This window comes from Phalangium opilio, unplaced genomic scaffold (genome assembly GCF_054372755.1).
Source record: "Phalangium opilio isolate 3A_F unplaced genomic scaffold, DU_Popi_V2 ptg000002l_1, whole genome shotgun sequence".
NCBI classification, from domain to species: domain Eukaryota; kingdom Metazoa; phylum Arthropoda; class Arachnida; order Opiliones; family Phalangiidae; genus Phalangium; species Phalangium opilio.
The window spans coordinates 12,329,097-12,354,952 of record NW_028324144.1 but is presented as its reverse complement, the minus strand read 5'-3'; the positions used below and the strand labels follow the sequence as shown (position 1 = coordinate 12,354,952).

At 35.6% G+C, this 25,856-nt stretch overlaps 2 protein-coding genes and 1 long non-coding RNA gene across 5 annotated transcripts; 2 read left to right on the top strand and 1 right to left on the bottom strand.

Annotated features, from left to right (window-relative positions):
* Positions 1–3,852: 3,852 nt before the first annotated feature.
* On the top strand, positions 3,853–7,893 carry LOC149719828 (glutamate receptor ionotropic, delta-1-like). Of its 2 annotated transcripts, XM_089863757.1 has the most exons (8): positions 3,853–5,139; positions 5,198–5,304; positions 5,501–5,591; positions 5,658–5,816; positions 5,923–6,064; positions 6,129–6,355; positions 6,842–7,137; positions 7,446–7,893. In XM_089863757.1, exons 2-8 carry the CDS (start codon positions 5,261–5,263, stop codon positions 7,672–7,674), a joined length of 1,188 nt encoding a protein of 395 aa, XP_089719883.1. In that variant the 5' UTR covers positions 3,853–5,139; positions 5,198–5,260; the 3' UTR covers positions 7,675–7,893. The 2 variants fall into 2 exon arrangements, with proteins under 2 accessions (XP_089719883.1, XP_089719385.1); XM_089863259.1 differs by having other exon boundaries at positions 3,853–5,304.
* A 12,251-nt stretch (positions 7,894–20,144) lies between these two features.
* On the top strand, positions 20,145–22,245 carry LOC149719827 (uncharacterized). The gene is made up of 3 exons (XR_016376165.1): positions 20,145–20,388; positions 20,506–20,677; positions 20,826–22,245. It is a non-coding gene; the product is annotated as an uncharacterized LOC149719827 (long non-coding RNA).
* On the bottom strand, positions 22,198–24,300 carry LOC149719826 (uncharacterized). Of its 2 annotated transcripts, XM_089857793.1 has the most exons (3): positions 23,333–24,300; positions 23,171–23,302; positions 22,198–22,598 (listed from the first exon to the last, which is right to left on the bottom strand). In XM_089857793.1, exons 1-3 carry the CDS (start codon positions 23,403–23,405, stop codon positions 22,486–22,488), a joined length of 318 nt encoding a protein of 105 aa, XP_089713919.1. In that variant the 5' UTR covers positions 23,406–24,300; the 3' UTR covers positions 22,198–22,485. The 2 variants fall into 2 exon arrangements, with proteins under 2 accessions (XP_089713919.1, XP_089713912.1); XM_089857786.1 differs by having other exon boundaries at positions 23,171–24,300.
* Positions 24,301–25,856: the final 1,556 nt, after the last annotated feature.

Below are 25,856 nucleotides of genomic sequence, written 5' to 3'. Positions count from 1 at the left end.
ATGGTTTTGATCGACTGTTATATTTTGTGAAATGTTTTCGGTAAAAGCTACAGTAAAAGTTAATCAAAAATGCCTTGTTTACAACAAGACTTAAAAAAGTATCGATAAGGCTGTGGTTATCACTTGACTGAAGGATCAGATATTAATTTTCCTTTTTAATTGAAACTTAAAGGCATGCTTAAGAAAAACAACGTTCCATTACCGTTTTCCGTTGAAATAACTTATTTTACAGGTAATCAATTTCAAAAATTTACTTATCTCGGGTTTTCGGGCACAATTCCATTCCACCAAAACATTTGATCATTACATTAATTACTTTTGAGAGAGTACGTGTATGACATTGAGTTTTAAAAAGTTCCCCCCATTTGTGCCCGGCATTCTTCGCAGTGGAACATTTTAAAACAATGGCGGAAAATTCAGTAGGGACAGTTAGATTTTTACTCGTGGTTATGCAAAATGATGTAATGTCTAGTGTACTTTAGTCAATCGTCATACTGTTCATTCTCATAGCTCAGGGAATGATTAATACTACTCCCTTATTACTATCTCTAGTTTCAAGCAATGGTTAGAGACTATTCAGTGCCGAAGGTCGCACATGATGATATTTCTACTGCAGTTTAAATCAATTCTCCGTGGTCGTACTACTAGCGAGTTAAGCACTAATTTGTTCAGGACATGTCTCGAAAGGGTGCTTGATGTAACTTTTTAAAGCAGTGTTGCCAATGTGTGGGCAATTTCCCACATCGTGAGAAATTTAGGTTTGGTTTTAGGATCTGTGGGGAAAAGGTAATATTTTTCCGAAATCGGTCAAATGTCGGAATTTTCCTGTTAAAGGGTTAATAGTGCAGACTATGCAGTTAAAATTAGTGCATTTTCGAAAATTTTGCCGGGTTAAATAATTTCAAGCGACATTTTGAAATAAATTCGGTGATTTTAAGTTTGGTATGAAAAAAATAGGAAAGCATATTTTGAGAATTTTAAAGCTTTATAGCATTTTGGCGCATTTGTACATATTGTCAAAGCCATGCGGAGTGATATTCCGTATTAATCTTAGTAGGAAAAAATAGTCCGGATAAATATGACTGTAAAAAAGGGGCGTGGGAAATGTGGGAAAATTCACTTTCTAACATTGGCAACACTGATTTAAAGGTTTTGGTCATGGCTAAAGAGACCGCTATTTCAGTTTTTTATTGTTTTAAAGCTTATTTTGACACGTTATCTCTCAGAAGTAATTAATGTAATTATAAAATGTTTGGGGGAATGGAATTGTGCCCGAAAACACGAGATAAGTAAATTTTTGAAATTGATTACCTGTTAAATAAGTTATTTCAACGGAAAACGGTAATGGAACGTTGTTCTTTCTTAAGCGTGCCTTTAAGTTTCAATTAAAAAGGAAAATTAATATCTGACCCTTCAGTCAAGTGATAACCTCAGTCTTATCGATACTTTTATAAGTCTAGTTGTAATCAAGGCATTTTTGATTAATATCTGCAACTTCAGTCTTAGTTGTTTATTAATGCATTTTTATGTTTACTAGGCGGTGGATTTTAGCCATTATTTCATCGCGTAATTCCCAGCAATCGGTAATCTAGCTTAATTACCAGCAGTCGGTAATATAGCTTAATTACCTGCAGTCGCTAATCTAGCTTAATTACCTGCGGTCGCTAATCAAGCTCAATTAACAGCAGTCGGTAATCTAGCTCAATTAACAGCAGTCGGTAATCTAGCTCAATTAACAGCAGTCGGTAATTTAGCTAAATTACCAGCAATCGGTATTCCACCTTATTTACCAGTAGTCGCTAATCTAGCTAAATTACCTTACCAGCAGTCGGTAATCTAGCTTTATTACCAGCAGTCGGTAATCTCGCTTTATTACCAGCAGTCGGTAATCTAGCTTAATTACCTGCAGTCGGTAATCTAGCTTAATTACCAGCAGTCGGTAATCTAGCTTAATTACCTGCAGTCGGTAATCTAGCTTAATTACCAGCAGTCGGTAGTCTAGCTTAATTACCAGCAGTCGGTAATCTAGCTTTATTACCAGCAGTCGGTAATCTAGCTTTATTACCAGCAGTCGGTAATCTAGCTTAACTGCCAGCCGACGGTAATCTATCTTAACTGCCAGCCGACGGTAATCTATCGTGATTACCAGCAGTCGGTAATCTATCGTAATTACCAGCAGTCGGTAATCTAGCTTAATTACCAGCAGTCGGTAATATTGTTAAATCACCTTTTTTTTTGCTGTCCCAAAGGCAGTTGGTTACATAATTCAGTAGTGTGGGGGACCTTTTCCAACTTAACTTGTTAGCTCACACAAAGTTAGGTCCCCTTGTTTTTCAACCACCTCCAAATAGCTTTAAACATCATAAACTGACTCTTTACACTGCTTAAATATCGCAGATTGGAATGGTTTTGAAAATTTAAAATTAAACATACTTAGACTTAATTATAGTCAATGAAAATCGCTTAGCGCAACGTTAGGTGTTGTACCTTCCATTTAAAAACGTTTTCAAAAATCACAAACGTATAGTTTTTCAAAATCCGAGTAACCGGAATGTTTTTTCAAAAAAATTTCCCATGTTATTTCTATGGGAAAAATTCCCGTTTTCCATCAAAAGGTGTGATGAATTTTATGGAAATGAAAACCACCCTTAGCAACTTTATTTTATATAAAATAACCTATTAAATGGATCTATTTGAAATTTTAACCACGTATTTAGGGTCCGAATTGCAGTTCTGTGGAATTTTTTCAAAACAGTTTATACGATACAAAAAAAGTTACATCCAATCGAAAAACCTTCCTTATACATTAAAGTCAGTATGAAGTCTTATCTAAGAGAGCTACCGCTCTGAGTATGCGGAGGAAGTAACTAACATCTGTTTGAAAATAATAATAATTTTGTACCGTTCAACTAAATGGGTTTGTCAACATTACCAATAATCAATCATACGCTTCTTGCCGCAGTACGCGAGGTAAGCTCTTAATTAAATATATGTGGAATTAATTGCACCAAAAGTATATAATACTTCTCTTCGAGAGGAGTGTACCACGAAGCGGTGTAAGTGTAACGTCATTCTTCCCAACGTCAGAACATTTGGAGCAAGGTTACTAAACCGAATCACATACCCGATAAATAGTTTCCTGGTCATTTCTCTATTAGCAATGAACTATTTGGCAAAACACGTTTGCGGATTTTTGACCCACCCCAAGACAATGTTTGTGGGTTGATTGCTGGGGATTTAGTGCCAGCCAATCATAAAATTCACCTTACGGTGCGATACCCTTCTGAAGTTTGATGAGCGGAAAAGCAAACAAAAAGAGTGAGCCTGGGAAGAATGACGTTACATAACTGAAGTATTAAGAGGATTCAGAGTGTCATCCTTCTTCTTTCTATAATCCCCTTCTGATTGCTCTTAGTTATTAATGACTTGATCTTCAAACTACCTACCCATCGATCGATAGATCCCCATAACTTTCCCAATAACCAGGGTTGGAAGGTTTTCCCCAGGGTTAAAACCGGTTAAAAGCATCCTGGGAAAAAAAAATTCCCAGTGGCGAACTGGTATTTAACTATTCCTTTCCAAATGACAGACATGGCGCGTTTTATCGTTTTAGACTTTTAGTTTTGGAATCTTTTTAGTTTAATTTTGGATAAATATATCTCTACTATAAATGAGTAAGAAGCGCGTCACTTGGGATATATTTTTTGATTATTATTGAAATTAACTGTCAATCAATTAATGTTAATTATAAAAAATCTCTCAATATAGTTATAAGTAATTTAACAAGTTTGGAATATACATAGGATGCCTCATATCTGTGTTGTAAGGCAGTTTTGAAAAAGAGGGAAAAGCCCAAAACTGTCAATAATGTGTAGGGTCAGCTGCCCTAATTTGGAACAGCTCTAATTTGGAAAACATTTCTTACAATCGTCATAACTTAAGTTTGAGGGCTTCAAATGAATATTTTAAGGGCTCATTTTGAAGAATGAACATTCCTCTATCCATAAAATACGGCCTGAAGACTCCATCATAAATTCCAGAGAAGATACAAGCTTAATTAGACAACCTCATATTTTGCGTAATTTATTTATTCCAAAATGAAGGGAAAGTTCTCCCATGGGTCTCGGGAAATAAGCTTTCACGGCCAATGGGAAAAACATAGGCTTACGAAAACAATTCCTTTGAAAACTTCGGATCTTTCTCTTCAAATTAAACACTTTAAACGCCAGGTTAGGCGCAAAAAATTATTGAGAAAACTCGAATAGAAAATATATCATCATTTGCCTAAAATGGAACACGGAAATTTACTCTATCTTTTTACATCCATAACTTACCTATGTTTTACTCACTAAAGGACAACAAAAAAGACCTTAGGAGATGCGTTGATTCATTACCTATTTAATAATTTTGGTCCCGTAAGCGTAGATTAAGATGCGGAAAAGATACGGGAATTATTAGCCCAGTATCCAGATTTAGTCATAAACGTGATGCCAATTTTAGCTGATTTAGCATGTGGCCGAGTGATATTGGGTTTAACTACACTTCCAAACACCGTTTCATAACTCACTTGATGTAAAATGTAGATTCGATACAATTACGCCTCAAAAACATAACAGTGTAGGTTACTTTGACCTAATTATTTCATTCGAAATACCGTTGGAGTGCATTTAATTTACAATGTTTAACCGTAATGAACTGACAGCGCGCCAATGTTTGAAGCTTTAAGCAGATGACACTCAGTGCCCTTTAAAATATATGTACAGGTATAAAATGGCAAGCGTTGGTCGCTAGATGGTCGTAGCACCGCTAACAAATTATATTTGCTTATTATTAGTTGCAAAAACTCAGATATTTTCGTATTTAAATTAGGGTGTTCCAAATTAGGACGGGGAGTTCCAATTTAGGACGGACCGTTCCAAGTTAGGGCTGAAATCGACCTTTTTTAAAACCCATTTTGCAGGAAAAGTACGCGTCTTAGCAATCTGATAATCGATCGGCAATAGTTCAAACTTATTGTATTGGTCTGCTTTTAAACTTCAGTAACTTATTTGGTACTGAAAAATCTGACTTTCCAAAGAGCTTGAGAAAGAGTTCCAAGATAGGGCTATTGACCATAGCTTTGGCTATAAACTTTGAGGAGTTAGTGTAATAAAATGCTGGTGATATCATACGTCTGAAAATAATTTTGTCGAAACAGTGGACACCATGGATTTCCTACAAGAAAAATGAAAATGGTGAAATATTTGCTTTACAAGGAGCGATGGTATATCTTTTGGAACATTTTGCGAAGAAACTAAAAATCGGGTATGTGTTTTTTTTATAAATAACGCCTTGAAAACTTAAAATTTATAACAATATATAAAGCGCATACAAATATTTCAATAGAGTATAACCCGGTATTTGTCTAATAAATAGCAATCTATTCAATAAAATCTAAGAATTCTATAATTTCATTACAAAAGCATATTACCCGACAAAAAATATTCAAATTACATTATAGATTTGTTTACGTTGAGGAACCCCACGGTGTTTTTGGAAAGCGACTTCCAAATGGTTCATTTAATGGTATGATTGGAATGGTACACAGAAATGTAAGAGCCATGTCTTCACTTGCCGAGGCAAACTTTATCCATGAAACTGACAAAATTTAAACACAGGAAGTTCATGTTGCTGTCGGTCCTTTCGTTGTGGATTATATAAGGTTTTCAGTCGTAGATTTCACGAGTCCTCTATACATGAATTATTTATCAATTCTCGTGGGGAAACAAAGTCATAAGCATTCACTTTTTCCATTTTTAGAAGTATTTAATGGAACGGTAAGCAACATTTGTTAAACTGCCAAAAATACAAGGGCAAATTTGGCAATGACCTTGCGCACTGAGATCTCAAAAATAAACAAGTCAGAATTGCTTCTTTTTTCAGTTCTGGCTCGTTCTTTTATTGCTATTACTCGCGTGCATCTCATTCTACACGATGATTGGTCATAACGCAAATCCGAGGTCAAAAGTAAAAAATTACTTTATAAAGGCATTTATGGTGTTTATGGCACCCCTGTTAAATACATGTGAGTGGTTAATTTCCGTTATTTAAATTTGACTTTTAATTCAAATAATGGCAAACATATTAAGGTTGCCTGGAGTTCGAAAGGGAAGGCATAAGAGGGAGCCAACGAGTCTTAATGACCTTTTGGAAATTGGGTTCCCGCTTCATATGTTTGGCGCTCTCGGCTGTCTTGCTTTCCGCAATAATCCTCACTAAACCAGGAGATTTCATTAAAACACTTCAAGATTTTGACAGATTTCCTGAATCTATTCCATTAGTACAAAGGAGCTCGAGTCTCACTAACTTCCTAGAGGTAAAGAATTATAATGTTTTTATATCTGAGTTTGGCTCTATTTTAAAATCATTAAAACTAATTAAACGAACGGAAAAGTTCAGGTAACATAACAATAGCCTTTAAAGAACGGGCTTTTTCTAAATATAAAATGAAAAATAAATGATATCTTATTATAAAATAGTTAGAAATTAATTAGTATGAAAACGAGGACTACTGCGCAGCCATTGCTTTAGTGGCGTCTGCTAGATAAAGCCCCTTACTACTATGGGATTGGTTGAATTCTCATAGGCTGGGAGAGGTAAAGTTGAGGTAGGGGTAAAAGGTTTCGTTTACCTTAAAAGTCCGTTCTTTTAAAGTATCATGTTACGTTACCTGAACCTTTTCTTTAATTCTTTAAAATAAGAGTATGAAAGATACGAATAAACTACGCAAGTAGTCAAGGAGAGGAGGATAAACTTTATGCTTGTTCATCTTTACCACTGTAATAAATTTCCGTTTATGCAGTTTAGCACCATACCAGAAGTTAAAAGAATTTGGCGAAAAATTCAAAAAAATCCAGCAGAATCACTCTTGCCATATGAAGTTCTCTTGTCGAATGACACGATATCAAAGGTCTTAAGACGAAAAGATTACTTTGAGATTATACTTTATTCATCTGGAACCAAGATTCTGCATGACCGATTTAATAGAAAGCAGCCTTGTGGATTTCACTTAACGCCTCTTAGCGATTTTACCATATTCAAAGCTCTTGTTTACAATAAATTCTTACCTTCAGACATGAAAGAAAACTTAAAACATTTGTGAGTATATTCAAGTGAAGTTTATTTTTGGTAAGTGAAAGACTACCTGAAGATAAAGTGTATCAGACCACACATTTTCTGGTCAACCGGACTGATATCGTTATCCAGACTTTCAACTTCCCTCCAAAATAGTTTTCCCTGATATTTCCCAGACCCTTTTTAGGCCCATTTTCAATTTCACTGACTTTTCCAGGTAGTGTGCAAACCCTAGCGGAACTTTTTTTAGTCGTGGACTTTAGTTTCACGTGATCTTAAATAGCATTAAACTAATTTAGTAAATAACGTTTTTCAATGTTTTATGAATTTAGAGCCATTAATCTAGTTGAAAATGGTTTCGTGACACGTGCTGTTGAAAAGAGTTCGGAAAACTATCACCATTGCCTCCAAAATCTGGATGAAGAGGGAGTTATCCAAATCCAACTTGGCCATGTGTTTGGCATCTTTATTTTTTACTTTAGTGGACTGTTCTGCGCGTGTGTTTTCTTTGTGGAAATAGAATGTAAAAGAAAATTGTTGCGAAACGGTCGCTGTAATTAAAAAAATCTGATCAGGGATTTTATTCTAATACTCAATCAGAAATTTCATCAAAATCTCTATGCCCCATGTAAGTCAGTTTCTTGTAAAATTTTGAATCCTTGCAAATGCTTATACTACGCAATCAAAACCAATTTCGCTTATCGATTAAATTTAATTTCAAATTGCAATACTTATATAAATATATATTTTCTGGTCGTTAGTGGGTTTGAAAGAGTGTTAAGAATTGTGCATAAATGCAGTTTTTTAAGAACTGCGTAGCAAACTCGTTTCTGTATAATGGAATACTGTAAGACGCCACTAAAGCAATGGCGGCGCAGTGGTCCTTGTTTTTAAGACTAATAAAATGCTAATCATTTTGAAATAAAAAATCATTTATTTTTTTAATATTTTTCCTTTTATATTTAGAAAAAGGCCGTTGTATTAAGGATAATGTTATGCCACCTGAAATAAATAAATTGCTTTTTGACTTGTAGAATTGTATTGTTTCGAAGCGTGCCGACTGTAGTGTAGCACTACGGTCTATGAAAGTATTGATTGATATTAAAGGAGGGTGAAGTAGAAAATCAAGTGATTTTTTTTCGATTCTTCTACTAATTATAAGACCAGTCTGCATAGTCAAAAATTCAGGAAATACTTCCGAATGATTTTAAAATTCAAATTAGGTTCAGATTTTAAGGATCATTTTAAAGAAGGTCCTCCGACCAATCGCGTAACGCCTTGCCTTTTTATTAACAAAATTATCGTGGCACGCTCCATGTCTCGCGCCACGATTATCACGTCGCGCGCGAATTTTATCAAATCTCGTGATAAATTTCATTCAACACGGAACGTGCCACGAGAATTTTGTTAACAAAAAGGCAGGGCGTTACGCAATTAGTCGGCAGTCCTTGTTTAAAATTATCCTTAAAATCTGAACCTAATTTGAATTTTAAAATCATTCAGAAGTATTTCCTGAACGTTTGACTATGCAGACTGGTCTTATAATTAGTAGAAGAATCGATAAAACATTACTCGATTTTCTACTTCACCCTCCCTTTAAGAGTGCAAAGGTATGCTTCATCTACTTTAACTGATATTGCTGACGCCGTTTATCAGTTTTGTTTCTTTTATAACCACTAAAACTAGCTAACATATAGCTTAAGAGAATAATGATTGGCTGTTCTATGTAGGGCAAGGTATAACGGTATAATTCATTTAAAGGCCGAAAAGGGTTCTTACGAACTGAAAACCGTGCATCGAGAGTAACAATGGAGCGACCGTGCCGATTTTCAAATCCCCGCTGGACAAAATTTTGAGGGGTTCTTACGAACTGAAAACCTTGATACGGGGGTTCTTACGAACTGAAGATAAACAATAGATATTTTCCTTCAGAGGGTCGCAAAAATCGGGAATAAAATATTTAAGAGACTTTCTATTGTTTATCTTCAGTTCGAAAGAACCCGCATAGCATGGTTTTCAGTTCGTAAGAACCCCTCCAAATTTTGCCCCAGTGGGGACTCGAAAATTGGCACGGTCGCTCTATTGTTAAGAATCGATGCACGGTCTTCAGTTCGTAAGAACCCTTTTCGGTGGAAGTCGGCCTTTAATAAATTGTTTGTTTACGCTATTTCCTGTCTTGTATAGGAGTACTATTTATCCTTCAATGTGGATGACAAAACAGTATCTGTGGAAGCATGAACGATGCAGTAAGGTAATGTCATAAGGAGATTATCTCTCTCTCTAAGGGCCCAAGATTCTATGTTACGGTTGAAATGTATGTATGTCCGATTTGGTTAGCCATCCGTCTCATCTCAAGTGGTATAATAATTGTATAGCCTAAACAGAGGCTGAGCGCATTCGCTGCAGAGTAACCCGGCATTGAACATTTTTCCCTCCTTCAAAGATTTCTCACGACAGCTCTTCGTGATTTTTACTAAGCGCGAATTTACCTCTTGTGTCTGAGAGAACTGGGGGGGTTCTGAAAATTCTCTTACTTATTTTTTCCCCTCTAATAGTCTAGAAACTTCAAATATTTTATTGGCGGTTTGCAACACACGTGATAAATGAAGCATCCAATAGAGAGGCGGGATCCTTAAAGCAGACGATTTTGTTTAGTCGGACGGTCACGTACGTTTAAGGGGTCTCGGGGAACCTTGGAACCGAGGCTTGCGGTATTCGAATCACTTGGCTTTTCTACACACCCTTTAGCGTCAAAATTTAACATTAAATAGAAATTCATAAACGAATATTCTCAAAACACACTCAGTGCAATTTCGCGGCAGAAAAGGCTATTCTGAAAGTCCAAAAATGTCGCGGAAAGTCTTTACAAGTGGATATCAAACCTAAAACTTTAGCTAAAGTAACGCAAACGTTGCTTCCTCCACCAAAGCTTAATTTGAAAAATCTTTTCAAGTGAATATCACGACTAAAACTTCGTTTAAAGAAACGCAAACGTTGGAGGGAAAAAAAACTCATTGTATGTTTAAAGCAAAGTATTGTTATTATAAATAAATCCCGTTATTAACATATGGTCCAAATTATATTTCAAGGTGTAAATGTAAAAACCCAAACAGATTTGGTTAAGTTTGTGGAACCAAAAGCTAAAAAATTTCGTAAGTTTTCTCTTTACAATTTTTTTATAAAATAATTACTTCCTTTCAAATTGGTTGTCTTAAATAAATCCGAAATGTGTTTAACTATACCTAGAGAGGAATGAAAGAACTCAAACTAATCCAGTAAAGTTTGCGGAACTAAATCCTAAAAAAATTCGTAAGTTTGGTCTTTATAATAAAATTTATAAAATAAAAGAGTAAGGATGACGGTATTGAACCAAAAATTTGACCCCCCTTCTTTCCCCCCTTTCAGGGGGGGGGTAAAATTTTTGGTTCTATACCCTCATCCTGGGGGTTGGGGGGATGGGGGGAATTGAAGACGTCACGTGATGGTGTTGGCGGGGGGGGATTGATGACGTCACGTGATGGTGCTGGCGGGAAATTTTAATTTATTTTTAGTGTATTGGTATGACGTCACGGCTAATTATTTTATGACGTCACCTGGCTGGTACCTGTAGGGATAGGCTTATGCTATTGTAGATCCTGGTTGGTTTATGCTCTATTAGATCCTGCAAGATAGGCTTATGGTAGGTTATTCTAGGTTTATTATAATTATGAATCAGAATTTTAGTCAAAAACCTTTAATGAACACAATCAATTCCAATTAATTCGCGAATGTACGCATCATTATTTAAGCAAATGTAGAATAAATTATATAATTGTAGCTTACGCGTCAAGTTTTTGTCACGAACCAAGTTACAAAACTCTTCGAAAATGATCGAAGGAACTATACACGCTGCTAGGAAATTTTTTACACGGTCGTAATCATTGTGAGACATAGTACCGCGACTTACATAATATTTCTGATATATATCATTCATGCGTTTTACAATCGCTTCATACATGCATTTAATAACTTCGGCTTGATCATTTAAAAGCTTGAAGTGAAATCTCATAAAACTAAATTTCTCGTTCAGTTTCCCTGCCTCGGCCTTTGTTAGAGTGAATACGCTACCATCGTTGAATACTATCCATAACGGTTATTTTTATTTTCAAGTTCAAGTAACGATAATTACCCCAGTCACCACTTTCTATAGCTGAATAGATCTCCGTCCACTCCTCCATAAATTCCTTCAAAACGTCTTCCGAGATGGTGAGAATTGTTCCGTCCTTTATCAAAAGTAGGCTTGGCTCGAATCCATTTACCCCGAAAACGGCATAACATTCATTACTTAGTCCAGCACGGGCGTTCACGCGGTAAGCTCCGATCTTGGTGGACATTCTTACGACAGGTCTTTACGGTTTAAAAGCTGAGGACTGAATGATCTTTATCGCGAGATTTTCTGGAGTGCGGGGTTGATAATTAGCCTGAGGGTATATTGACTGGTGCTTTTCTTTTTTTATTGCCCTTTATTGCCCACCCAATAAGACCTTAAAAGGGGGCGTGGCTAAACCAGTTGTATTGTTATCAATGGAATCTGAGTGATTTATGACGCACCACCAACGTGTTAAGACATTCCATCGGCTTTTTATTTATACGTAATATTTATACGTAACCATGGTCAGACGGGTCTATGGCCATTAAAATGGACAGAACTTGAACAAAAGAATTTATCCCCATCCGTTTTTATTTTTTTTACTATAAAGACGTGTCTTAATGGGTTTAGGGGCATGGTCGAATCAGTTGTATTGTTATGAATGGAATCTATTTTCGGATTTATTGCTTTGTTAGTTGGTGACTCTTCCTACCGCGAAACATTTAATTGTTTCCAGGTGTTTGCCCCGAAGGCATTATCCTGACAAGTCTCAACATGTTATGTCTTTGTTGCGTTACCCGAAATTAAAGTAATATTTTTAAAATACCAAAATGCAAATTCAACTAGGATGAAAGTAACGGCCACTATTTTCCCTGGCTTTGAAAGAGCTTCGCGAATTAACGTCTGCTTAGTAACAGCATCCATTACAATCTAACCTTTCATCCCCTTATTTGGGATATAAATAGCGTCTGATTTGGTCAGGACCTCATTTGATTGTTACACACCGCCAGGATAAGATGAATCGAGAAATTACACGTCTAGAAACGTTTGGTGCATTTGCGAGTACGTTTGTAAAACCGTCAGAACTAGCCCGTCATGGGTTTTACTATTTAAGTTCGGGGACCGACGCCGTTAAATGCCATTTTTGTGACTTAACGCTACGAGGATGGGAACCTAACGATAATGTTTTCGAGCAGCATCAGAAATTCAAGGCAGACTGTCCATTACTTCAAGGATTACCAACAAATAACATGCCTATATTCATCCAAAACCCATTGACTAAAGACATGCCACCAAACAGAAAGTACAGAGATGTCCCTCAAGAAGAGTGGGAGAAAGAAAAAGTCATTCCGCCAACCCAACCCATACCAACAACACTTACTCCGAATGACGATATTGTACTAAGAATTAAACGCGTTAATCTCGAGAAAGCTATAATTGAAATGTTTATTCAAGAACTTTTAAGACATGAAAGTTAGATCCTAATATTGTAAATATAAAAAAGGACTTGGTTTGCCCAAGCCTAAAAAACAAAACGATAAAGGTTGTCGCACACTAGGCTGTTTCTCGTATCGGCAACGGTTGCCGCTAGTAAATCCGTTGCTGCTATAGGAAACTCGTATCGCACACATAGAAGTAAAAAATTATGCTCGCGTCGCCGATCTGGCGCTCGGACCAAAAACCTGTTCTGTCCCGAGTTCAGCTAGCCCCAACTTTTTGTCGCTCCTCTTGGCAACCGCTCTGACGTCAAGGCATACCTCACTTTTTCAACCAATTGGAGCCGGGTCCTACGGAATTTTTTCTATTGCACCACGTTTGAAAAAATGAAACGCCGCTTTAATGATTTTTTCTCACTTTCTTTTGAAATTTTGAACGAGTTGTTTTTATTTCCTAGCTTTCTTTCGTGAAAAATGGCAGAGCATAATATCATGTCTATAATTTTAGAAAATGAGGGAAAGGCCTAAAAAATAACATTACGTGATAAACTAAAATTATATAAATAACGTTTATTTTTTACCTGAATAAGTGGTAGTTCAACCAATTTCCACTATCATAAATTAAAAACTATCATATAATGTATGAACACTGATTAATTAATAAAAATATGCTACAAAAAAATTAAAAGAAAAAGAAATCTGAAACACGATCGATACACGAAAAGTTTAGGGATGTAAATAAACGGATGCGCGCGCATTCACGTTCACATGCATTCAGTACCAGCGCTTTTACCTAGTGCGCGAGTACTCTATAAGATCGCCAGAACCGACGCGAAATCTTCCCGACGCCGATGCCGAAATATTTCCTCCCCCAAAATTTGTTTTTGATGCTAGTAACAGCGTCACGTTTTTTTTGCTCTAGTGTGCGACAACCTTAAGAGTTTTTTCCAGTTGACTGAAGCGCGGATATTTTATTTTTCTATATAATTTTAAAGACAATCTGTATTTTACTACTCTTTAATTCAATCTCCTGATTTTTCTGGTAATGGATTTATTTCCTATAAATTAATTGAAATAAAATATCTTATCTCAGTATTTTCAACAACAATTCCATTTTCGTAAAAATTTTATCATGAAAAACTGAGATAAGTAATATTTTATTTCAATTAATTTATAGGAAATAAATCCATTACCAGTAAAATCAGGAGATTGAATTAAAGAGTAGTAAAATACAGATTGTGTTTAAAATTATATAGAAAAATAAAATATCCGCGCTTCAGTCAACTGGAAAAAACTCTTATCGTTTTGTTTTTTAGGCTTGGGCAAACCAAGTCCTTTTTTATATAATATCTGTTCCTTCAGTCTTTATTTGTATTAATCTATTATAAAATAATATTTGCCTGAAATGCGAAATTTTTCACTTCTAGGACGAGGTTAAAAATGGTTCTACACTTCTACTAATTCTTATATGATACGGTTCACAATTCGTTTTAGAACCCGAGCTTTATAGTCAACTTCAAAACAAACCTGCCACGATTTTAAACTATCAAAGCCGTATCTTTTACAGTCCACTTTACGATTGCAATTATCCATGACATTGCTTGCACTGCCCTTGTACGTTTACAATGATTGGCACCGTGGACAGTTATTTTAATTAAAATACCTAGGCCACAGGTCCAGTTTTAAAAATATTCTTATTTCCAACACTGATCCATCTATCCTTCCAGCTTTTACAATCACCCATTGCATAGACTCACTCATTAGTCTGCCTAAGCATGGATTTATAATAGAAGCTTACGCTTCCTGGATATTTCACTCACCTTAAAACGCGCACAACATTTATTCCTCGTCTGAAATAGTACCAGCCTGGCACGCGCGTTTGTGACGTGGAATTTGAGGCAAATTAAGAGGAGGGTTGAAGTTTTTCACGTGATCGAGTTCTAATTTTGAATAGCGCGCGCACGCGCGCCAAAAGAAAAAAGTTTGCCTCAATTTCTACGTCATCAGCCCCCCCCAGTCCCTACCCACGCGAATTTTTGTGACATAAATGTGTTTAAAATCAAAATGCCTTACTGAAGGCTACAGGGAAATATCCATGAAGCGTAAGCTTCTATTATAAATCCATGGTCTAAGTAAGGCAACTTAAGCCTTGGTCGAAACTAACATCTAAAATATAAATTAGAAAGGTATCTTAAGTATAGAATTTCAACCGAGACACATAATTAAACGAAAATTAGACCCGCAAGAGAAGTTTTTAATAAATATAGTGTTATATTTATTGAAAAATATCAAGTTAAAGTTTCAAGGCGGTGAAATGGCAAATTAGCGTCGTCTACTGTAGAGTAACGAACAATTAGCGTCGTCTGCTGTAGAATAATCTTTTGAGGTACTTACATTTTTAATTAAATTAACATACTTAGACTTAATTAAATTTGATGAAACTTGAAAAAGGCACACCTTGAATAGTTACTTGTTAATTTAAAAGTATTCCGAAAGCTAACTTCCATGTAGTTTTTAAATGATTCGATGTACAGGAGCACCAAAAACCCCATGTTATTCCTATGGGAAAATCGGCGAAAATCTGTGAATTTTCATTTAACATTGCGGGAGGATGTGGGATCTTATCTAGAAGGGCCTACCGGCCCTCTAGAATATATTCCATACCTTATTACCTTTCTAAATTATAAAAGAACCAATCAAAAAAACTTGAAATGTAACTCGAAATAAATATAATTTTTTTCCTTAATTTGTTCTTTGTAATGCTATTATACCTACTACAGTCTTGACAAAACCTTTTCAGTGGTTATAGTGTATGATGTTACTTAGCTTTTACCAACACATTTCGTGTTAAAAGTAAAACGTTTTTGAACATTTACAATGCCAAAGACCCATATCTTAGTGCTTTAGTATTTTTAACATAGTTTTTATACGTGTTTTAGTATTTTAACTTAGTTTTTACAAGTGTTTTCAATTTAACTTAGATTTTTTACAAGTGATTTAGTATTTTTTATAAGTACTTTCAATTTAGTTTTTATAAGTACATTACTGTTTTACTGTTTTATTGTTTTAGTATTTTATTGTTTTATCATAAGTGTTTTAGTATTTTATTGTTTTATCATAAGTGTTTTAGTATTTTATTGTTTTATCATAAGTGTTTTAGTATTTTATTGTTTAGTATTTTATTGTTTTATCATAAGTGTTTTAGTATTTTATTGTTTTATCATAAGTGTTTTAGTATTTTATTGTTTTATCATAAGTGTTTTAGTATTTTATTGTTTTATCATAAGTGTTTTAGTATTATTATTATTTAAGCCTATTCAGATTTATTATTAGTATTTTGTGTTATTTGTATTTTTAAATTATCGCAATGGCCAACTCTAATGTAGAAATTGAACTCCCTATTGAAGTTGATAGTTTTTTAGGCGACTTTCCAGACTCGTTAGAAATAGCCTTTTTAAATGCCGATGACACGTTCTTGGCAAACTATGCAACCCCTCGGTCTATCAATAGCTCTCCGTCTCCCACCCTGTCTATGGCAAACAATAGCCCTTCTCCTCCTTTATCGCCTCTGGAAGAGGCGTTTCAAAACGACGATGTTTCTTTCTTAGACGGTTATACTACCCCTCCTATAGCTCCATCTCAGAATGAGTCAATGGATGAAGGGGAAGGACAGGTAGGGGGTGGGGTTCTTACTCCTCCACCCCCATCTCCGCTAGTTACACCACCAGGTGTAAACGTACTTTCTAGCGGGGTAGTGTCCTTCCCCAATTTTAATCTGGATGGATGGGAAATGGAAGTACAATTTGACAATAACATCGTCAAATCTGTAAGCGACTTCCTAGAATACGTTTTGGACGACTGTTTACCCGATGACATGATTGCAATTTCAATGACAAGCATTAGTAATCCAGGCATTGAAACCGCGGACTTTAGTTTTAGAAGAAGGGATCAAATAGATATTGGATTTATATTAGAAGTAGTCGCTGATAAGGCGTATAATTCCGAAGGAGGATCAAGGTTTTTTCTCGGACCTATAGGAATAACCATACAGCGAGTGAGGTTGCCCCAAGGCGCCTACCGTTCGAAAAGGCTAGGAATTTGTAGCTTCGAGACTTTTGCCAGGGAGAAAAAATGCATTGTTCAGATCAAGAACAACGATCGGCTATGCCTCCCTTATTCTCTAGTTTTTGCTAGAATACACAGGGATCATACAATGCATACCCTTGACAAAAGCCTCGAGGCAGATTTCAAAACACTATGTCGTCCCACTATTAGGAAAAACGCAGGAGAGAGGCTTAGGAAGATGGCGGAGGAATTAGCCTTGGCGGCGGAAGTACCATTGGACGAATGCACAGGGGCGGGTGCTCTACCTCGATTTCAATCGTACTTGGCTGAATACCAAATTATAGTATTTACAGTTAGAGCAAACGTCCCCTACCGTATTTTCGGGGAACCACATTTTATCCCCGTGCCGATGGTAATCCAAAGCCACGGCTATACCTTTTCAACTATCAAAACCATTTTGACGTCATCACTAAACCTAAACCTCTCTTCAATTTTCGTTATTTCTGCGAGAGGTGCCTTGTGGGATATAACAACTTTGACTTTACTCACGCTTGCAACAAGTATTGTTATTCCTGTCAAAGGGCCGAAGATTGCGAAGGGGGAGAAATTAGATGCGGGACCTGCCATCGCGACTTTAGGGGGCAAGAATGCTTTGACGCCCATAAGGCTAGTGGAAGCAAAACCTTATCCGTATGCCAAAGGGTTTTTAATTGCCCCCGTTGCGCAAAAACAATAGATATGGGGAAACGCAAGTCACCCCATTCTTGCGGAGAAGTTTATTGCGTCATCTGTAATAAATTCAACCCACACCCCCACTATTGTTTCATGCAGGTTACCGACTCTAAAGCCCACCCTGCGTCTAAAAATGCTAAGACCCATCCTGCGGTTACTATCTTTTATGATCTCGAATGTGTTCAAAATACCCCAGACCCTTCAAACCCTAATGCTTTCCTACACACTCCTATCTTATGTATTTCTCAAAAAATCTGTGATCAATGCATTCTCGAGAAATCTGATCAATTTAATTGCGCCACCTGCGGCCCTCGAGAACGGGTGTTTCTCGGGAATGATCCTGTTCTGGATTTTTTAAATTATCTTAAAGAATTCCACAATTCTCCCAAAATAACGGTTATCGCCCATAATAAGAAGGGCTATGATTTACAATTTCTGTACAAAGCCATGTTAGCCATCAAAGCGTGGCGCCCTCAAGTGATAATGACGGGAACGAAGATTATGCAAATTCGACATGAGAATTTGACATTTATACACAGAAAAAAAGTCCTTAGAAACTAAGCACTTGCCTAAACGCGAAAATGCAACAGATATTTTATCATGTTTAAAAACACTCATGTTTAAAAAAGAATGGTGTTTAGGTTTGCAACACCTTATGTTTAGGTTCAAAATGTGTTGATCGCTTGTCATATATAGTATTTAAACATGTTTAAGGTGGTATATGTCATGTTATTGTGCTATAATGCTTAGTAACAAAACGTGTTTACACGATTATATGCCTAGTTGTATAACATGTTTTCAGGATTATATGTTTAGGTTTTAAACATGACTAAAGGTTTATAAGCTTAGCTTCCTATCGTGTTTAAGGGTTTATAAGCTTAGTTTTAAAGATATTTGCAGGTTTATCTTGAAATATTTGAATGGTGTCGGTTTAAATACATAGATTGAATTAATTCCTGCGAAAACCAAATTTCCGTTGAACTTCAACTTAGCTTTATTTAAACGTTCAGTAGCATTGCGCCGAATCCCGTTCAACCGAACGAACCAGATTCGACCGAAAACCCTCACTTTGGCGGATTTACGATGCTGTTCAATGGGACAATCCCATTGCACCGAAAATCCCGCACTTCCGGGTTTTCCCGATGGAATTTAAATTAAATTAACTTAAAACAATTTACGGCTTACGTAAAATAAACACTAGATCGAAACATTTTCGAAATTATTATTTTAGAACTAAGGATTATAAGAACAAAATAGTAATAAATCAGCAATATATGACATAATAAAATTTATTGCTAATATTGATTTACTTTTTATGTTATATTCATTATGAAAATACTTTAAGCCAGCCGTTTTACTGTACTTGAAGTGTATAACCGCCCCAAAGAGGAAGAGACGTCCTAACCAAACCAAACCAAACCTAACCGAACAGTAACTTTTTGGAAAAGGCATATTATTTGAGAAGTCAATAAAGATAAACATCAATATTCTAGGAGAGCGATAGCTCTCTTAGATAAGACCTCATACCGACTTTAATGTATAAGGATGGTTTTTTGATTGGTTATAACTTTTTTTGTATCGTATTAACTGCTTTGAAAAAATTCCACAGAACTACAATTCGGGCCCTCAATATGTGGTTAAAATTTCAAGAAGATCCACCCATTAGTTTATTGTATAAAAAATAAAGTTGCTAAGGGTGGTTTTCATTTCCATAAATTAATCAGCCCTTTTGGTGAAAAAGTTAAATTTTCCCATAGAAATAACATGGAGTTTTTTTCAAATTTAGCCATTTTGTCGCCACCCTTTTGAAATGAAATATTCGTTTGTTACGTTTGGGAACGGTTTTATATCAAAATTTAAACCTTTTTCTAAGACCATTTTTAAGGTTTTTGAGAAAAATTAATTTTAAGTATGTTTAATTTTAAATTTTAAAAACTACCCCAATCTGCGATATTTTAGCATGGATACGCTGTTTTATTGGTAAATATCAGCGCGACCAATATTGGCCTTTTTTTACGTATAGTTGCGTCATAATAATCCGATTGTTTTTTCTTAATGCCTTTTGGTTGAAATGGCCTATCGATAGTGTGATAAGACTGCTTTAATATTGCCGCCGTGATAAATTACCCCGTTTGTGGCCGCCATTTTTTTTAAGGGGAAAAAAATTTGAGAGTGGGTCCTTTTTCGTTGCCATTTTCATATTTTTTGAGGATTTGCTCATGGATGGATTTTAAATATAATATAAAGTATGTTTCAAGCTTTAATATAAGCCTAATTTCATAATTTTCCACCTTTTTATTGTCCCACAATCTATTTCTAAACTTGGCACTTTTTTTAAGGCGGTGAAATTGCGCTAAGCCTTGGCTTACCATTAATTTTTGCCTTTTAAAAAAATGTTTACCTCTCGTTGCCCGTTACTTCGCCTTCTCGTATCGTCGTACTTAAGTTTAGACTTTGAAAGTAGTGCTTTGTTTTCTTAAATATTACTTCATTGTATAAAATTTCAATATTATAATTGCGTAAAACGAATTCAATGTTGTTTGTTGATGGGACGCGCCTTGCATTTGAATTTCGTTCTCTCCCTTTAATGGGCCGGAGAATTTTTCTTTACCGCCGTCTTTCGGTCGCTTTAGCCCTGAAAACAGCTGTAGTGAGAAATTTTATTTACTATTCTGAGAGAGCTATCGCTCTCTCAGATATGACTTCATACTGCTCTTAATGTATAAGGAGGGTTTTTTGTTTTAAATGTATGCGCTCAGTGTGTTGTTGTGTTTGCATTTTAATGCTTCTAATCGTTGTGCGCGTCGAGGTTTAGGAATCCAACGTGTGTTACGAAATGAAAATCAAGGGTGGATACTAGTATGATTTAGGCTTTAAAAGGAATTTGACGGCGACATGCAGTCAAGCAAAACGGTATTAGGCCTTGCATATGAAAATTTAAACCTTTTTCTAGGACCATTTTTAAGGATTTTGAGAAAAATTAAGTTTAAGTGCTAAATTTCATGTCTTTTTGCAAACTCTACGCATAAGGGTTTGTTAACAGGTTTCTAAACTGGTGTCACCGGCCAATGATAACAAATACGTACATCATTTTGTTCGTTGAAATTGCTGGTAAATTAATCGATAGATCACACGATCACTAAACCCTGTCAACAAACCAATTAATATTTTTTATTCAGACTCTTCCAATCATTTTTGTTGGGTAACTATTAAATTTTTTATTATTTTTTTAGTGCTTATTTTTAGTTACCTAAGAAAAAATTAAACGATGACCAGTTTATTTATATAATGATTATTTTAACATTGCCCAAGAAAACAATAAGCAATAGCCTGTTTTTAATTATCACCAGGTGCCAATGATAACTGCTACGAAGATAAATTGTTTGTCAAATTGCTGGTAGAATAAATGATTGATTAAGTCGCACGATCACAAAACCGTGTCACCAAAAAAACCAGAGCTGTGCTAATTAACTGGCAACTAATTGAATTGGAATTAGCAATTGGACAATAATGACTTAATTAGCAATTAGGCATAGAGGCTAATTAAATCCCTTTACACACTGATAAACAAATAAACCCTGTCAACCCCACTCTTGGACTACGGGACCATCTAGTAACGTTTGTTTAATCGAAACCACACCATTTATTTGCTTTAAAATTCGACAAAGTTTCATTGAGTTATGAAGATTGAAGAAATTGATTAACGCGAGTTGATAAAGAAATTGTTTCATTTATTAATATTTGCTTACAGCAATTAATGATACATTCATATTGGTATAAATTGTTTATTTCTGTTAATAGGAGTTAAAGGGATAAGAAAATGTTTTTATGAAATATATTTGTAGCTTCAAACGGGTCAACCATTTTTTAGATAACTCGAAAACTAAATGGTTTTGAATCAAAAAGAATGGAATAAGGAAGGAAAAGTTAGTTTATTTTTTCAAAAGATAACAAAATGGTTGGGAAATCATTTCCTATGTTCAAGGGGTAATGAAATGACTGGTAAATCTTTTCTTCAGTTAAAGGGATAATATTTATTAAAATGGATTAATTAGAACGAACATTAATTTATTAAAATGGATCAAAAAGAATGGAATAATGATGGGAAAGTTAATTGAATTTTTTAAAAAATAACAACATGGCTGGGAAAATGAGTCTTCAATTCAAGGGATAAAGAAATAACTGGGAAACGTTTTCTTAAGTTCAAGGGATAAAATTTATTAAAATGGATTAATTAGAACGGTCCTTTAATTTATTAAATAGATGAATATTGATGGAAAAAATTATTTGGTTCAAGAGATAACCATTTTTAAGTCAAGGAATAACGTAATTGCGGGTCAAAAGTGTCTTAAGTTTAAAGCAAAGCGCGGGTCCAGTGGATCCCCTACAAGTTGACTTTCCTTACGAACTCCAGTTTTGGCTTGGAGAAGGCAGGAGGCATTTGTGGGCGGGATTTATAAGTGCCCATATAAATCCCGCCCACTAGCCTTTGCCAAGCCAAAACGGGAGTACAGGAGGAAAGTCGCCTTGTAGGGGACCCGCTGGACCCGCGCTTTGCTTTAAGGTATTACAAAATGGCTGGGAAACCATTTCTCCCGTTCAAAGCATAAACAAATGATTGGGGTAACCATTTATTATTTTAAAGGAAATAAAACTTTTCTAAAATGGATTAATAAGAATGGAATATTAGTCCATTAAAACGAATTAAAAAGAATGCAATAATTTTGGATGAAATTAATTTATTTGGTTAAATGCTTTTTGACAAAAAAAATGAATGAAAATTAATATGGTGATGATGCTACAAAAAATATAAGAAAAAATATATTAATTATCTTCAATGAAAATTTTTAATTGAAACTCAAGAAAAGAATTGAGAATGCAAAAATATTTAAAACTTAGGCTTTCAAGATATTAATGAAAAAAAAACCCCCAATAGTAACTTCTTTTCCTGTGCCCCAATATAATAAAAGTGTTAACTTTTTTAAATGTGGTTTAATACTTACAAAATATTTACAGTGGTGTTTCCATATTGTTGGTTGGGATGGTGGTGTTTGGGGTGGTGGTGCTTGGGGTGGTGGTGGTGGTGGTAGTGGTGGTTGTGGTGGTGGTGGTGGTTGCATTACCTATCATGTAACCGTATATAAGACAACTATATATATGCTTGAGCCTTTAACACCTTTGGCTGGTTTGTGTACGATATACTTTTTTATAATTCATTTTGGTCTTACATGCAGAGTTTCTCAATCCTACAATTTCAGTTTAATATCCCATTTTCTTTAGATACTTTTATACCATAGAATATCTTTCTACCCCATTGCCAATATTAGAAAAAAATTACGCTATGAGAGCCATGGCGATAAAGGGCTCTAACTAAGATTGCTTGCATTAGGGCTACCTAGGGATAGCAGGGAACTTCACTGTCTTTTTTAAATTCAGTAGGGAGCTTTCAGATGGGATAGTAGTACGTCACACCCACCCAAGTCTTCTGGGAGCCATATTGGGTGGTCTCGGCTTCATTCCTGCTTTAAACCCTCCAATATGGCAGCGTAAATTATGTCACGAGACTCGGCTCCAACTGAAAGCTCTCTATAACATTTTATTAAATTTAAAACTAGTTTCCCTAAATGAGATTTTTAACGAAGTGCATAGAAGTTTTTAGGTAGCCCTGGGAAAAGCAATCGAAAATATTTAGTACCTCCGTTTTGCGGACATTCCCGCATTATGTGGCCGGCCTTCTTGCACTTGTAGCAAGTGCGGACCCATTGCCACCGTCCGCGACCGCCACCTCGTCCGCCGCCTCGTCCTCCGCCCCGTCCGCGACCGCCGCCTCGTCCTCCGCCCCGTCCGCGACCGCCGCCCTGGCCGCCCCGTCCGCGACCGCCGCCGCCGTAGAAGTAGGCATTAACGACTTTAATGTTTTTGCCTTCCATTACTAAGCCCAAACCGAAAAACAGAAATTTTATTGAATAGTTTACAATCAATTACTTTCTATCTAGTTTAAAGTTTGACAATAAATTTAAACATTATAACTTCAAATTTTATGACTTAGCTTCAAAACCCGTTAATTAATAATTTTAACTATTAAAAATTGTGTTTAAAACATACTTACGAGGTTGATAAACGGCTTGCTTTAACAAGTAAATAAGTAATAGTACTTTCCCGCCAAAAATATTCCCCGGGCTAGGGGAAGTACCATAGAGCAATTAAACTGGAGTGATAGCATGATTTTACAGAAACGTTTCCAGGTATAATTGCTCCATGCTACTGTTCCAGACTCCAGAGGGCAATAAATTAAAAAAGCTTATTCTCTTGGCTTCTTTTTTGGCGGGAATTGTTACAATTTCCACGTCGTTCCGTTCTCTTACAATTCCGAAGACTTGTAAAAGAATATTAATTGCCACGAATCTTAATTTTTAAGGTTTTATATGATTTATAAACTTAAGTATTTTTGGTTTTTTAATGTTCCTATTGTACAATAACTTTTGTTCTCATTTCAGATTGTGAAATTGTCTTATTTACTCTTAGTCTTAATAGGTTTCACTTTCCCTTGTAATTATATTATCTTCATTAATTTATATTGTATTTTTTTTTCTTTTTACAATTTGCAATTCTGTCAGAAGTTTTTTTTTGACACTGGGTTCTTTCTGTGCGCCTAAAAGGTACCCTGTGTACCTTTTATTCAGCCAATTCTTTGTGTTTGGCAAGTGGGTTCTCTGTGCTCTCATTAATTGGGTTCTTTGTGCTCTCATTAACTGGGTTCTTTGTGCTCTCATTAATTGGGTTCTTTGTGCTCTCATTAACTGGGTTCTCTGTGCTCCCATTAATTGGGTTTCTTTGTGTCCATTAATTGGATCTCTTTGTGTATCCAAATTGCAAGTTCCAGTGTGGGATTAAGGTTTCCTTGTGACCCATTGCAAACCGTGTCAAATACGGTACTGCTTGAACTGATTACAACTCTGCAGAGGTTGAAAAACATTTGCTTTCTTGTGCGATTCGTAAATTTTCGTAATGTTTTGTCGGGAGAAAATAAAGAGAAAAAATAAACGCTTAGCAAAGCAAAAAGAAAGAGCCCAAAATAAATTGGAACTGTTAGTTAACAGTAAAGCTTTGCAAAAAAAGAAAGCTAAGCGAGTTAAGAATAAGAAATTATATCTGAAAAACCAAGACAATTTTCAGAGAAGAAATGCAAATAACTATGTTCAGCGTAAACTTGCGCTTGGTACAGCAAAAGGTTGTAAAAGGGCTATGGCACCAGGTGGCACCACTAATGTTGCTTTTTGCTCAAAAAAATTAAAACCCAAACATAAACCAACTAAAGTAGATAAATTTGGTTTTGCGAAAAAGCTCCTCAATGCGGGGATTTTCAAAACGAAAAACAAAAAAATTATAGCCGAAAGCTATAAAAGGTTTTTAGTCAAACGTCTAACTGAAAGACTGGTGGCGTCAGAGTCTTTTAACGGTGAGACTAAAAAACAACGCACGAAGTCTATCTCTCACAAGCTAAAATGCCAAGTGCTAGCTGGTAGAATATTGCATTTGAAAAGGCAATTATATTCGGCTTACCACGCCCAACTAACGAGCATTGTTAGTGAATTTAAGGATTTTGTTCAGAAAATCAAAGAAATTGGGTCCATTGACCCTGGCAATTTGACAGAAGTTGTGGGTGGGAAAAGGCTTCACAGTAGCATGAAAGAGGCCTATTTTCATGAAACTACCTATTATGTGATTGGAAATAATGGTAAAATATTGAAAAATGGCGATGAGTCACATTACGGCAAAATTTTTAAATTGGATTCTGATGGTAGTATAAGAAAAGTTCTGAGAGACCGTGCTACCAGTTCGACTAAAGAATTGTTTGTTGACGAAATGGGAAATATCGTTGACATGAAAAACAATAACGCAACTAGTAATGTTGAACTAGTTTTACAAGTTAATGAGTCGGGTGTTGTTACGAATCTCTTCAACATTGTTGAAACTGAAGAGAAGAATCCAAAAGCAAATTTTGTGATCAATGAAGGTGGGTTTATTGAAACCTTAAACAAAACTGTATATTGGGAATGCAGTGATATTTGTAATGTTCGAACTCGAGCCATTGCAAAAGTACTAGCTTTCGTAAACACAGTTGCCAATGCGAATGAAAAATCTTTGACTAAAATTTTTGACTCTGATTTGGACCTTTGCGAATTAAGAAAACAATTTTGCAAAAAATCAAACGTGTCTATACCACCAGATGGGGGCGAAATAGTGGTGAGAATAGTTCCGTTCCTAGGACACACTGCTTACTGCGCTGATAGCGAAGAGTGCCAAAGTCATTTGCGTGCTTTAGCTGAACTGGCTCCTCACTATTCGGGAATTAGAAATATTCTGAATAATATTTATCA

What these genes read in the sequence shown, in the direction of transcription:
- LOC149719828 (XM_089863757.1), top strand. Translation starts at nt 5,261, where the DNA reads ATGGTATATCTTTTGGAACATTTTGCGAAGAAACTAAAAATCGG. An exon ending in TAGAAGTATTTAATGGAACG is followed by an intron (nt 5,817 to 5,922) that starts GTAAGCAACATT and finishes TTCTTTTTTCAG; the next exon opens with TTCTGGCTCGTTCTTTTATT. An exon ending in GTCTCACTAACTTCCTAGAG is followed by an intron (nt 6,356 to 6,841) that starts GTAAAGAATTAT and finishes CCGTTTATGCAG; the next exon opens with TTTAGCACCATACCAGAAGT.
- LOC149719826 (XM_089857786.1), bottom strand. Translation starts at nt 23,405, where the DNA reads ATGGAAGGCAAAAACATTAAAGTCGTTAATGCCTACTTCTACGGCGGC. An exon ending in GGAATGTCCGCAAAACGGAG is followed by an intron (nt 22,599 to 23,170) that starts GTACTAAATATT and finishes GTTACATGATAG; the next exon opens with GTAATGCAACCACCACCACC.